Raw genomic sequence first — 14,987 nt, 5'->3', positions numbered from 1 at the left:
TGAATTCTCATTGAGTAGGAATGTCAATTGGGCCTCAAATTAAACACAGCACTAGGTTTCCAATGGGAAGTGGGCAGATACTGTTCACTAATTACATAGGGCATGTTACAGATTAGTATACAGGGATATGACACCAAGATGTACGGTGGAGAGAGTTCAGACTGGTTGAACCAATGCCCACAGTGGAGGCTCCAACGTGAAGGATCAAAAGAGGTTGGGGAGAGTTGTAGATTCAACCAGCTCCATCAGAGGCACAAGTCTCCCCACCATTGAGGAAGTCTTCAAAACCCGGTGCATCCGTCATTAAGGACTTTCTCATTAAGGACATGCCTTTTTCTCTTCACTATCATCAGTGGGGTAGGTAGTGGAGCCTGAAGACCTACACTTAATGTTTCAGGGACAGCTCCTTCCCCTTTGCCATCAGATTTGTGAATAGTCCATGAACACTACCTCACTATTCCTCATTTGCACCGTTTATTATATTTCTTACTGTAATTGATAATCATTTATTATGTACTACACTACGCCGCCACCACAAAATAACAGATTCCACGGCGTACATCATTGATAATAAACCCGAGTCAGACTCTGACCTTACAGTGCAGGTGCATTGCTCTTTGAAAGTGGCGACACAAATGAACATGCTGGTAAAGAAGGCAAGTGACATGAGTGCTTTCATTATTTATTTATTTATTTATTGGGATATAGTGCAGATTAGGCACTTTTGGCCTTTCAAGCCACACCACCCAACAATCAGCCGATTTAATCCTAGTCTAATCACGGACAATTTACTAATTTACCAAAGACCAATTAAACCACCAACTGGTACGTCTTTGGACTGTGGGAAGAAACTGGAGCACCCGGAGGAAATCACAGGGAGAACGTACAAATTCCTTACAGTCAGGGGCGGGAATTGAACCCAGATCGCCTGTACTGTGAAGTGTTGTGCTAACCACGACGTTACCGGGTACTGAATATGAATGGTGGCTAGTCATGGTGCAGCTCCATAAAACTTTGTTTAGTCACATTTAGGTCACTGGGTGCAGTTCGACTCACTGCGTTTCAAGGCTTTGGGAAGGATGCAAAAAAAGAGGTTCACCAGGATGTGGCCTGGTTCACAAAGTACGGGCGACACGGCAGCGTGGCAGTCAAACAATTGTTTTACGGTGTCAGTGATCACCGGTCTGGTTCAATTCCTGCTGCTATCTGTAAGGAGTTTGCAGGTTCTCCCAGTGGATTTCCTTCAGCTGCTCCAGGAAGACGTACGGTTAGGGTTAGTGAGTTGTGGGTACGCCACTCTGGTGCCAGAAGCGTGGCGATCATGGTGAGCTGTCCCAGCACAATCCTTAGATTGTGTTGGTCATCGACGCGAAATGACATACTTCACTGTAAATTTTGACGTACATGTGAAAAATAAAACTAATCTTCTCTTTATTAGTCATAAGAAAAGGTTGGACAAACTTGCAGCACTGGAGGCTGAGAGGCAACATCATAGAGATATGTAAAATTATGAGGGGTATCAATAGGGTAATAGCCGGTCCATTCCCTGGGGTGAAAATGTCAAATACAAGACAGTATAGCTTTAATACAGTGGGGGAAAGGTTGAAGGAGTCACGAGTGAGACAAGTTTATTTACACAGAGAATGGCAGATACCTAGAGCAGACACACGTAGAAACATTTAGGAGGCATTCAGATAGACACACAGACAGGCAAGGTGTGGAGGAAGAATGGATGTGTGCAAACAAATGGGATTTGTTAGAAAATGTATGCAACCTTAGTAAAAATTTTGCAATATTTATGATTAATGTACTTTTTTTCTTGTGAATGCTGCTGAGATGAAGTTACGTGCCTGTGATGCTGCACATGTAAATGTTTCATTGCACACAAATGTACTTGTGGGCCAGCATGGTGGCATAGAGGCTAGTGTAATGTTTTACAGTGCCAGCAGACGGGGTTCAAATTCCGCCGTTGTCTGTAAGGAGTTCGAACATTCTCCTCATGACCATGTGCATTTCCTCCAGGCACTCCGGTTTATTTCATTAATTCATTCATTCTTTTAGATAAAGATACAGTGCAGTGTGTTGGCACGTGGCCAAGTGGTTAAGGCGTTCGTCTAGTGATTCAAAGGTCACTAGTTCGAGCCTTGGTGGAGGCAGCGTGTGTGTCCTTGAGCAAGGCATTTTATCACATATTGCTCTGCGACGACACTGGTGCCAAGCTGTACGGGTCCTAATGTCCTTCCCTTGGACAACATTGGTGTCGTGGAGAGGGGAGACTTGCAGCATGGGCAACTGCTGGTCTTCCATACAACCCTGCCCAGGCCTGCGCCCTGGAAACCTTCCAAGGCGCAAATCCATGGTCTCATGAGACTAACGGATGCCTAAAAAAAACAGTGCAGTATCAGGTCTTCCAGCCCCTTCTGCCGCTCTACCCAGCAACCCCCGAATTAACCCTAGACTAATCAAAGGGCAATGACTAATTAATCTACTGACTGGTGCGTTATTGGACTGTGGGAGGAAACCAGAGGACCTGGAGAAAGCCCACACGTTCCACGGGGCACACCCAAAATGCCAGAGGAGCCCAGCAGGCCAGGCAGCATCGATGGAAAAAAGTACAGTCAAGGTTTCGAGTTGAAGGATCCTTCCGAAGGGTCTCGGCCCGAAACGTTGACTGTACCTTTTTCCACAGATGCTGCCTGGCCTGCTGAGTTCCTCCAGCATTTTGTGTGTGTTGCTCTGGATTTCCAGCATCTGCAGATTTTCTCTTGTTTGACATTCCACGGGGTACAGACTCCTCACAGATGACGTCGGAACTGGACTCTGAACTCCGATGCCCTGAGCTATAAAAGCATCAGGCTAACTACTATGTTGCCGTGGCTCCCACATTTCAAACCACACACGGTTAGGGCCAGTGTTGGTGAGTTATGGCCATGTTCTGTTGGTGCTGGAAGTGTGATGACACTTGCAGTCTGCCTCCAGCACACCCCCGGCCTGTGATGGCCATTAACGCAAACGGCACATTTCACTCTGTGTTTTGATGTTTCCACGTACACCTGACAAATAAAACTAATCTTTATCAAGATCTTTAAATGACAATAAACTCGACTTTGACTTCGAATGGCATCATGGTCCGCACAGACACGATGGGCCAAATGGTCTGCTCCCATGCTGTACTGTGATACCAGATGTGGCACCGATGTGTCGGTCAGTAACTCCTGGTCTTCATACTTGGCAATGGAACTTGCATATAAATTTGAGTCTTATTGAAATTTCAGCACATGAAAGCTGGCACTTTCTACGATTGTTAGCTCCATATGGCAAAATTTGTCCCATAACATTCTGCAGGAACAATATTTAAACCCATACTCTGCTCTAAATTTTGGCTTTTTTAACAAGGAAAATATTCCTTTAAATTTTGAATATTGAGAAGCAGATGATTTGTCCATAACTGGGAATTGAATGACCTTTTGTGTACAGAATAAATGAAACAATACATACAGCACTGTGCAAGAGAGTTAGCCACATACTGTATACAGCTAGGGTGCTTAAGACTTTTGCAGAGTACAGTGTTTGTCAACGTGGAATGGAGAGCGAGTTTGTAAAGCTGGTGGAGCAAAGGATTTGGGAATGGCAAGGGTTGGAAGGGGTGTGGGACAGGTAGCAGAGAAGGAGTGCTGGGGGCCGGGGGTGGTGGTGTGGGTGACGCAGGTGCAGACACACTCAGCCCTGAGACACCAGGCAAGGTCATTCGATTCCAAACAATTGGTTTATGGATCATTACAGAATGCCTCTCTGGTGCTTCCTGCTCCCTCCCCTCTCCATTCCCCTTTTCCCAGCCATGATTCCCCTCTCCCTGCCCCCTTCCCACTCTCAGTCCACAACAGAGACCCGTATCAGAATCAGGTTTATCATCACTCACATATGTCACGAAATTTGTTTTTTTTTGCGGCAGCAGTACAGAGCAATACTAGCTATATATACAATATATACTTTTGCACAGCACTGTATTTTATTTCATTTACTCTGTATACAGAAAGTCATTCAATTCCCAGATATAGAGAGGTATTAAAAGATGTTTCTCAACATGAGAAATAGAATGGAATATATTTTCTTTTAAAAATGCTGTAACTTAGAACAGAGTATAAGTTTAAATGTAGTTCCTGCTGAGTGTTATGGATATTCCTGTGAAGCTGGTCATTGCAAGCATGTTCTTACGTCTCTCTCCTTCATTCCTGCTGTTTCTACCTACTGCTCAGTGCTTCCTTTGTTCAATATTTTTCCAAATTGACGTGCAATTTTCTCTGTCTTTTGCAAGGCTGCACTGTAAAGTTGGACATTTTATTCGGAGCATCCTCTGCCGATTTTAATCAGGGATACAGCACAGAAATAGATATTTCTGATCCAATGAGCCACCCAGTTATACCCATGGGACCTACTAACCCGTACGTCCTTGGAATGTGGGAGGAAATCAGAGGAAATGCACACGGTCACGGGGAGAAGGTACAAACTGAGGCCGAGTTGAACCTGAGTCTCCGGCATTGTAATCAGAATCAGAATCAGGTTTATTATCACCAGCATGTGACGTGAAATTTGTTACCTTAGCAGCAGCAGTTCAATGCAATACATAATCTAGCAGAGAGAGAAAAAAATATATAAAATAAAAACATAATAATATATAAACAAGTAAATCAATTACGTATATTGAATAGATTTTTTAAAACATGCAAAAAACAGAAATACTGTGTATTAAAAAAAGTGAGGTAGTGTCCAAAGATTCAATGTCCATTTAGGAATCGGGTGGCAGAGCGGAAGAAGCTGTTCCTGAATCACTGAATGTGTGCCTTCGGGCTTCTGTATCTCCTCCCTGATGGTAACAGTGAGAAAAGGGCATGCCCTGGGTGCTGGAGGTCCTTAATAATGGACGCTGCCTTTCTGAGACACCGCTTCCTAAAGATGTCCTGGGTACTTTGTAGGCTACTGCCCAAGATGGAACTGACTAGATTTACAACCTTCTACAGCTTCTTTACGCTGACTGATATTATTACATATAATATTATTATAGCTATTGTGTAATGTAATTTTTATTTGGTAGTTAGGATATATAATATATAGAACATATAGAACATATAATATTATTATAGTTATTGTGCAATATAATTTTTAGCTTGTAGTTAGAATACATACTGTATATAAGATAATTAATATTAAATAATATTTATTACATCTACCGGCTGGTCTGAAATGTGGGTTCTAAGTTATCCAACAGTGTTCAGAAAGATCTGGAAGACCAAGTGGTGTGCCCATAGAAAGCCCCTACTACACATCCATTCTCTTGTTCACTCCCTCCTGATTTTGTTCATTCCCTGTGGTGTTTCAGTCCTGCCAGAATCTTTCTCTGCCCTCTATTGAGCACGTTTATGAGCAGCACTGCCACATGAAAGGACCTGCATCATCAAGAACCTCCACCATCCAGACCAGGCTCTCCTCTCACTGTGGTCATCGGGAAGGAGGTACGTCTCCCACACTACCAGGTTTAGCAATAGTTATCTCCCTTCAACCATCAGGCTCCTGAACCAGCATGGATAACTTCAATCACCTCAACACTGAACTGATTCCACAACCTACAAGCTCACTTTCAATGACTTGTTACTCAATTGATTCAGTCATTGCACAATTTGTCTTATTTTGCACATTGGTTGTTTATCAGTCCTTGCTTATGTATAGTTTTCATAAATATTATTGTATTTCTTTATTCTCCTGTAAATGACTGCAAGAAAATGAATTTCAAGATAGCATATAACATATATGTATGTATGTTGACAATAAATCTCCTTTGACTTTGACTTCAGTTCTTCTATTGAACTAATTGTTTGGAGATTCTTCCTGTGTTACTCACTTCCCGCTGTGCTCAGTTATCCTGTACTAAAGTAACATGCACAAAACGCTGGAGAAACTCATCAGGCCAGGCAGCATCTATGGAAAAGAGTAAACAGTGGATGTTTCAGGCCAAGACCATTCTTCAGTCTCAGAGACTGTGTCCTCTGATTTTAGACTCTTCCATCATAGGAAACATCCTCTCCACCTCCACTCTGTTGAGGCCTTTCAATATTCGATAGGTTTCAATTAGGCTACCCCTCATTCTTCTGAATTCTAGTGAGTACAGGTGCAGAGCCATCAAACACTCTTCATACGATAAGCCTTTCGATCCCAGAATCATTTTTGTGAACTTCCTTTGAATCCGCTCCAATGTCAACACATCTTTTCTTAGATTAGGGGCCTAAAACTGCTCATAATACTGCGTGAGGCCTCATCAGTGCTTTATAAAGCCTCAACATTATATCCTTGCCTTTATATCCTAGTCCTCTTGAAATGAATGAAAAACATCACATTTGCTTTCCTCAGCGCAGACACAACCTGCAAATTAACCTTTAGGGAATTCTGCACAAGGACTCTCAAATCCCTTTGAACCTCAGCTTTGTGAATTTTCTCTTCATTTAGAAAATAGTCTACCCTTTGATTTCTTCTACCAAAGTGTATGATCAGACACTTCCCAACACTGTATTACATCTGCTACTTCTTTGCCCATTCTCCTAATCTGTCTAAGTCCTTCTGTAGCCTCTCTACTTCCTCGAAACTACCTGCCCCTCCACCTATCTTTGTATCGTACTCAAACTTTGCAACAAAGCTATCAATTCTGTCATCGAAGTCATTGACATATAACGTAAAAAGAAGCAGTCCCAACACAGACCCCTGTGGAGCACCACTAGTCAGCCAACCAGAAGAGTCTTCCTTTATAGTAAATTAGGCTAAAGGTTTGAGTTGCCATCTGCCAGTGTCATTGGCACAGCTCAAATCTTGAGTGAAACTCTATAAATGAACTGTACCAATGACAGCCAATTATGGTAGCAGGCATCATTTGATTCCCATGCACAGATAGCACAGAAAATGTCACAGGCTTTTTCTTTTCTCTATTTATTACCCTTTATAACATGCACAATTGCTCGGAATAATGAGCAATGCGGAACGTGCAGACTGCAAAGAGATAAATAAATAGACTTAATTACCAAAATGTTTCAATCAGAAAAATAAAGTTCCAGTGCAAACAGGAAGCCTTTAAAAGACATAGGGGATAATGGTACCTCTTGCAATCCGTAGTACTCTCATAATGCGAATGATCGTGGGGTTTATCGGGAGGGAGGCATTAATTTCAATTTCTTCCAGGGTTATCCCCATTATAGAGAGAAGCACAATAGCCAAATCCAGTTGATTCCACCTGAAAAAAATATATAAACATCATAGAATGCCAGAAATAATTAACAGGTCATGTAGTATCTCCAGAGAAAAATATCAGAGCTGACTTTTCAAGTTAGTGCCCTGTCTTCAGAACTTGGGCAAGTTTCGATAAGATCAAAGTGGGAATGAACAAATAAAACAGAGTGACGTACACTTAATGGTCACCTATACACCAGGTCGTTAATGCAAATATCTAATCGGCCAATCATGTGGCAGCAACTCAATGCATAGAAGCATGCAGACATGGTCAAGAGGTTCAGTTGTTGTTCAGACCAAACATCAGAATGGGGAAAATGTGATCTAAGTGACTTTAACCATGGAATGATTGTTGGTGCAGGCGGGGTGGTTTAAGTATCTCAAAACCTGCTGATCTGGAATTTTCACGCACAACAGTATCTAGAGCTCACAGAGGCTTGTGTGAGAAACAAAAAACTTCCAGTGAGCAGCCGTTCTGTGGGCAAAAATGCCTTGTTAATGAGAGAGGTCAGAGGACGACGGCGAGACTGGTTCAAGCTGACAAGAAGGCAATGGTAACTGAGCTAACCGCACATTACAACAGTGGTGTGCCGAAGAGCAGCTCTGAACGCACAACACATCGAACCCTGAAGTGGTTGGGTTACAGCAGCAGAAAGCCACACATGTACACAGAGTGGCCACTTTAATAGGTACAGGAGGTATTGGATAAAGCAGGCAACAAGTGTATATTGAAGCGTAATTAATGCTAATCTCGTACAGCAGAATGTCACGGGAGTGTAATGGTTTGTATAATACTGTCACAGTGCCAGCAACCCCTGTTCAATTCTGCCATTGTCTGTAAGGAGTTTGTACATTCTCCCCATGACTTCATTGGGGTCCTCCAGTTCTCTGGTTTCCACATCCCAAAAGACGCACAGGTTACTGGGTTAATTGCTCACACGGGTGTAATTGGGCAGCACAGGTTTGTTGGGCCAGAAGGGGTCTATTATCGTGCTGTATCACAATTGCATCAATGTGTTGGGCCCAGGACAGATCCTCCAGATGCCGACACCCAGGAACTTGAAGCTCTTCACCCTTTCCACTGCTGATCCCTCAATGAGGGCAAGTGTGAGTACTCCTGACCTGATTAATAGGAATTGGTTTATTGTTACTACATGTAATGAGGCGCAGTGAAAAGATTTTGCTTTCCATTCAGACAGATCATTCCATATATACGTACATCATGATAGTAAAAATGGAAAAACAGAATGAAATAGAGTGTTTGGAGAGAATGCAGTGCAGGAAGGCAAATAATATGCAAGGGTCACGGCGAAGTTGATTTGGAGATGAAGTTAATCTTTTGTTGTACAAGAGGTCCATTTAAGAGTTGGACAAAAACCATCCTTAAGCATGGTTGTACCTCTTGCACCTTCTGCCTGATGCGAGAAAAGAGAAGAGAAAATGACCGTGGTTTTGGAGGGATCCCCGAATGCGATGGCTGTTTTCCTGAGAAAGCTGGAAGTGTAGACACATTCAATGGAGGGGAAGTAAATTTACATGATGAACAGGGCTGTGTTCTCAGCTTTCTGCAGTTTCTTGTGCCCTTGGGTAGAGCAGTTGCCATTACAGGCAGTGATGCAAGCGAGTAGAATGCTTTCTATTAGTGCATCTGTAATAATTGGTAAGAGTCATTGGGACATTTCCTTAGCCGTATGTACTCAGCGGCCACTTTATTAGGTATCTCCTATATGTAACGTGTGGCTATGTGAGTTACTGTTGCCTTCTTGTCAGTTTGAACCAATCTGGCCATTCTCCTCTGACCTCCTCAAGGTGTTCTCCCCCCACTCCCCTTAGAACTGCCGCTCACTAGATTTTTCTTTGTTATTTGCACCATTTATTTTAAACTCTAGAGACTGTTATGTGTGAAAAACCCCATATCAACAGTTCCTGAGATATTCAAACCACCCCATCTGGCACCAACATTCCACGGTCAGGGTCACTTTGATCATGTTTCTTCCCCATTCTGATGTTTGGTCTGAACAACAACTGAACCTCTTGACCATGTCCGCATCATCTTTTGCATTGAGTTGCCCACATGATTGGCTGATTAGATATTTGCATTAATGAATAGGCATACAGATGGACCTAATAAAGTGGCCAATGAGTGTATACCAATGAAAGGGTTTAATGCCCCTGCCAGAGGTCATTCACATGTCCAGTGAGGTTGGGAATCCTGCTGCCCATTAGAACAGGAACATAGTGTTGAGTCTGAGGTCCTGGTCTTCAAATGCTCTTTGACTGTGGAAGTGTCTGAGAATTTCATCACTGATGTCTGCCTTTGCTGAGTTGGGCTGGTAATATATCCACATTTTCCAGGGTCTTCAAAGTTCACAGTTCAAAGTTCAAAGTAAATTTATTATCAAAATACAATAACGTCACCTCTGTGCGACAGGAGAACACACATCATAATACAATAGTCTCTGTTTTATTATTTTGTACATTATTATTAGTTAAGCCTGTACACTGCTAAGCGTTTTTAAATGTTGCTGCTGTTACAAAAGAGTTTCCCACTCGGGATCAATAAAATACTTCTTCTAATCACTATTATTATTATTATTTACAACCCTGAGATTCATTTTCTTGTGGGCATACTCAATATATCCAAGAAACACAATAGAATCAATGAATGGCTGCATCCAACATGATGGACAGAGACCATGGTGTAAAAGACAACAAATGGTGTAAATACAAAGAAGAAAAAATAAATGATCAATAAATATTGAGAACATGAGATGAGGAGTTCTTGAAAGTGAGTCCCTAAGTTCTTTCTTTTTAAATCTTTTTATTGAGTAAGTATACAAAAAAGGTAAGCCATATAAACATTAATACAATGTTAAAGTATAATAAAATTCCAAAAGATAACAATACCAAAAAGAAAATACTACAAACAATGTAATTTAAGCATAAGAAACCAAGATAACATAATAGTATAAAAAGTGAGTCCCTAAGTTGTGGGAACAGTTCAATGATGGGACAAATGATGTTGAGTGAAGTTATCCCCTCTGGTTCAGGAGCCTGATGGTTAAAGGGTAATAACTGTTGTTGAACCTGGTGGTGTGGGTCCTGAGGCTCCCATACCTTCTTCCCAATGGCAGCAAGGAGAAGACAGCATGGCCTGGGCCAAGCAGAACCTTGATGGTAGATGCTTCTTTTCAACGACAGCACTCCATGTGGCTGTGCTCAGTGGAGTGGTGGGCTTTGCCTGTGATGATTGTCATGGACCTTCATAATTGCACAGGGAGGGTGGGAGATGTTTGTCAGAGGGATAGGTAGATGGAGGACCTTTATTCCATAGATGCAAAGTTTAAGCACTGGTTTCTTGTATAGTGAACAAGTCAATGAAGATCCGTAGCTTGGCTTGCAAATGTGCACAGACACAAATCTTGTCTCCTGGCTGCATTCCCATAGCTGAGGGTGGAATGTCCTTAATTTCTGAGTGGAAGTAACAAAGTGAATGGTTTTTCATCCATCTAGTACATTAGCTCCAAACCAGTGGGAAGTTTGTTGAAGGAGGAGTCCAATATTTTCATGAGGAAGATTTAGAAATGGTTTGGAGCAATGAGGCATGTCTGACTGACTAGAGCCTGAACTGGGATTGGATCTCTAGTGCACCCACTGAGATGTTAATGATTGGCGATTGACATTCCAATGACAAAGCTGAATCAGTTGATATTGATCGGCAAGAGATTCTCCAATACACAGCAAGCTGCCCTCACTGGGAGAACATGGCTGGGCAATGACATGGTGCATCTGCATAGCTGCTTCCTCTACCAATGGAGGAGGTCCATTGTAAGGCTAACACAGTCTTGGATGGCATTAACCATCAGCATTAGATGAGGGCAACTGTGGAACGTGAAGAGGGATGGAAAGACCATAAGGCAATAAGAACATAAGATATGGGACAGAATTAGGCAATATGGCCCATCAAGTCTGCTCTGCCATTTCATCATGGCTGATCCATTTCCCTCTCACTCCCATCTCCTTTCTTCTCCCATAACCCTACACGCCCTGACTAATCAAGAATCTATCAACTTCTGCCTTAAATATACCCCAAAATCTGGCCCCCACAGCTGCCTGTGGCAATGAATTCCACAGATTTACCTTTCTCTGGCTAAAGAAATTCCTCCTCATCTCCATTCTAAATGGATGTCCCTGTTTTCTGAGGCTGTGTCCTTTGGTCCTAAAAAGAGAGCAAGTGCAGGAAGGAGGACAGCTGGAGAGAGTAATAAGTGTGGAAGGAGGTGTCTTTGGAAGTTAGCATCCATCACTAAGGATGAATTCCCCATCGCGGACATGCCCTGTTCTCATTGGTGCCATCAGACAGGAGTTAGACAGCCTGAAGACCCACACCTCAACAAGAGCTTCTTCCCCACTGGGACTTGAACTGACCTGAAAGAAAAGAACACTGCCCCAGACTTCATTTTCCTCAACTTGCACTAATGTTATCATGTAACACTCAACATGCCAGATGAACTCTGCAGGTGGAGAAACAACCCACTGAGTTCTTCCAGCAGATTGTGTAGATAGTTCCACATTCCAGCATCTGCAGGCTCTTGTGCTTTCACTAATGTTGTTATGTTTATTTATGTGCTGTCACATAAATTACGCATAATTTATGTTAATTTAAGTTGATATAATTTATGCTTGTCATTTAATAATGTACTATGCTGCTGCTGCAAAAAGCTAATTTTCATGGCGTATGCCATTTTCGTATGCTCTTACATGAATTTAAACTTGAAAGACTGAAGAAGGCAAAGAAGAAAGATCAATACTTGAAATGCAATGGATTGCAACCTATCCTTCATGCTCCTGAGTAGCTCTGGTGTTGAGTATTAAAGGATTGACTGCTCCATGTTCCTAGGAGTGAACATCACCAACAGCCTGTCCTGATCCTATCATGTAGAAGCCACAGTCAAGAAAGTTCACCATCATCTATACTTCCTCAGGAGGTTGAAGAAAGTTGGCCTAACCCTATCGCACCGGCCCAATTGTTAACGATGCACCATAGAACAATCAGATCTGAATGCATAGTGGCTTGTTTTGGCAATTGCTCTGCCCGACCGCAAAAAACTGCAGAGAGATGTGGATGCTGCTTAGCACATCACAGAAACCAACTTCCCTCTATAGCCTCTGTCTATACTGCTCGCTACCTCAGGCAGAAGATACAAAAGTCTGAAAGCATGTGCACCAACCAGCCGAGGGACAGGTTCTACCCTGCTGTTTAAAGACTAGTAAATTGCTCCCTGGTTTGATAAGATGTACACTTGACCTCATAATCTACCTTGATATGATCTTGCACCTTATTGTTTCCCTGCACTTCACTTTCTCTGTAGCTGTTACACTTCATTCTGTGTTCTTATTGCTTTACATTGTTCTACCTTAATACACTGTGTAATCATTTGATCTACAGGCAGGACAAGCTTTTCATTGTACATGGTATATGCGGCAATAATAATAAAATTAATGTGTTTCTGTAACACACTGAATGTAGAAAAACTCAATGCATTATGCATAGAACCTAACAAGAGCCCCCAAGAATTACTCTGTTGAAATACTGTAAATATCCTAAACTTCCCAGTCAACTTTTCTGTAACTTTAAATGGGAGAAACGTAAGTCCTGTGTCTTGACAGAAGCAATATTGTACCATCTTGAGAGAGTTTTGAATTAACTAAACAGCTGTTATTGAGAGTGTATATAATTATAGTGGGTTTATAATTACATTGGGCAGTGAAACTGTGGAATTCATTGCCACAGACGTCTGTGGAGGCGTCATTGGATATACTTTAAAAGGAGGTTCATAGCTTTTTGATTAGTAAGGACATTAAAGGTTATGGGGAGAAGGCAGGGGAATGGGGTTAACAGGGATAATATATCAGCTATGATGGCAGGGCAGAGCAGACTCGATGGGCCAAATGGCCAAATTCTGCCTCTGAGTCTTATGGTCTTCAGTTATTCAATCATTATGTGCAGTCTCGTATGACGTGGGCGAGCATGGTTTTCCATCTGTCTTTAATCTGACAAGTTCTACTACGCTCTTCAAAACTTTTACCGGTCCATCTCTTGGTGTAACTCGTGAATATGCACTATCAACTGCAACTTTTTCTTCCATCAATTTTTCCCATCACTACAAGATGGCTTATGGTCTTAATTATTCAGGGAATATTTGAAAGAATGAGCCTTTTAGTCACGGAATAATAACTTCTGATTATCTGATACATTTTCTTCGGGTATACCCTTTCTATTAAACAGTTCCATCATTGCAATTCAAAGCATTAAATCTAATTTAATTCTAATTTTAAAATATCCCACAGTCTCGATCTTAAACGTTAAATAGCACAGATATCCTGCTCATTGATATAGAATATATGAAAACAAAACCAAATCTGGAAATAGCTTTTAGAAAATGGACATTATACTCAAGTTATTATATATGAGATTTTATTGTCACTATTAACGATGAATAATGTTATTCCGAGCTGCTATATGCTGTTGCAAAGAAGCTGGTGCCATACAATGCTGACTAAAAGCAGAAAGTAAAAATACTCAGAGTTGGTTTCTAAAAGTATTCATCTTTGCACAGTTAATGTGTATGTGTTTCTAGGTATATTTTGAATTAATCCTGTCACTACTGAGTTGTGTCCTCCAAGAGGCCCACAACCTTGTTGTGGTTTGGAGGCCTGCATGCCTCATTGACCTGGAGAGCTATGTTAGCTGGAGTTGGGGCTTTATGTTTTGGCTCTTGGTGGGGTCACCCATGCAAAACAGGTCAAAGGGTAGAGGCCAAGACGAAGAGTGGTCCACCAGTCCTCCAAGTTCGGGGGTTCAACTCAAGACTAGCAAATCGTGACTGGTAAACAAAATTAGTACAGAAACGGCAATGAAGAATCTTTCTACTGAGTGCAATGGTATTCCTGAGTCTCCATCCAGGACTTGCATGACTGACAGAAGTGGAAACTGAGAAGAAGCTACCGGTATGATGAAGGAAGCCCCGAACACACCCAAAGATGAAGGACTTTCATTGCTACCCTGAATGCTAGTGGCATAACAGGCAGGAAATAAGGATTGAGTTGAGTAGAAATCCAAGTGTAGGATTCCTTGAAGATTAACTTGCAGGTTGAATTGATAGTGAGGAAGGCAAATGGAATGGCAGCATCCCCCAATTTAATCCTAGCCTAATCACAGAACAATTTACAATGACCCATTTACCTACCAACTGGCATGTCCTTGCACTGTGGGAGGAAACTGGAGTACCCCAAGGAAACTGACATGGCCATGGGGTGAACGTACAAACTTCTTACAGACAGTGGCAGAGTTGAACCTGGGTCACCGGTACTGCGAAGTGTTGTGCTAACGTTGAGACTATCATTCTGCTCCAAGTTGAGATATTATATGTCGATACTGATTACGGCACCTTTAAGTCCCCTTACATTAGTTATTGCATCCAATGACTAAGCAAAAGAGTGGCAATGTTTCTGGAGAGTATTTGAATTCTCTGTACGTTGATACTCAAAACTATTTATTAATTCATGGGAAGCAGTTCAGAATTAATTGCACTGGTGTATCTAGAGACAAGTATCGGCCAGACTAGGTAAAGGGACGGATTTCATTGCTGCAGGGGCTCCTAACCTTTTTTATGCCATGGACCAATACTATTAAGCAAGGGACATACAAGAGAAAA

At 42.0% G+C, this 14,987-nt stretch overlaps 1 protein-coding gene across 2 annotated transcripts in view; it reads right to left on the bottom strand.

Moving 5' to 3' along the window:
- cacna1ha (calcium channel, voltage-dependent, T type, alpha 1H subunit a) overlaps nt 1-14,987 on the bottom strand; it is a 647,795-nt gene that overhangs the window by 40,713 nt on the left and 592,095 nt on the right. For both annotated transcript variants that reach the window (XM_063059309.1, XM_063059307.1), the window contains one exon: nt 7,140-7,273. In XM_063059309.1, the coding sequence (XP_062915379.1) occupies nt 7,140-7,273 (134 nt within the window). The remainder of the gene's footprint in view (nt 1-7,139; nt 7,274-14,987) is intronic.

The sequence above is a fragment of the Mobula hypostoma genome, chromosome 9 (genome assembly GCF_963921235.1).
Source record: "Mobula hypostoma chromosome 9, sMobHyp1.1, whole genome shotgun sequence".
Taxonomy (NCBI): domain Eukaryota; kingdom Metazoa; phylum Chordata; class Chondrichthyes; order Myliobatiformes; family Myliobatidae; genus Mobula; species Mobula hypostoma.
Note: the sequence above shows the minus strand (reverse complement) of the source record. Positions and strands in the feature narration are given on the sequence as shown.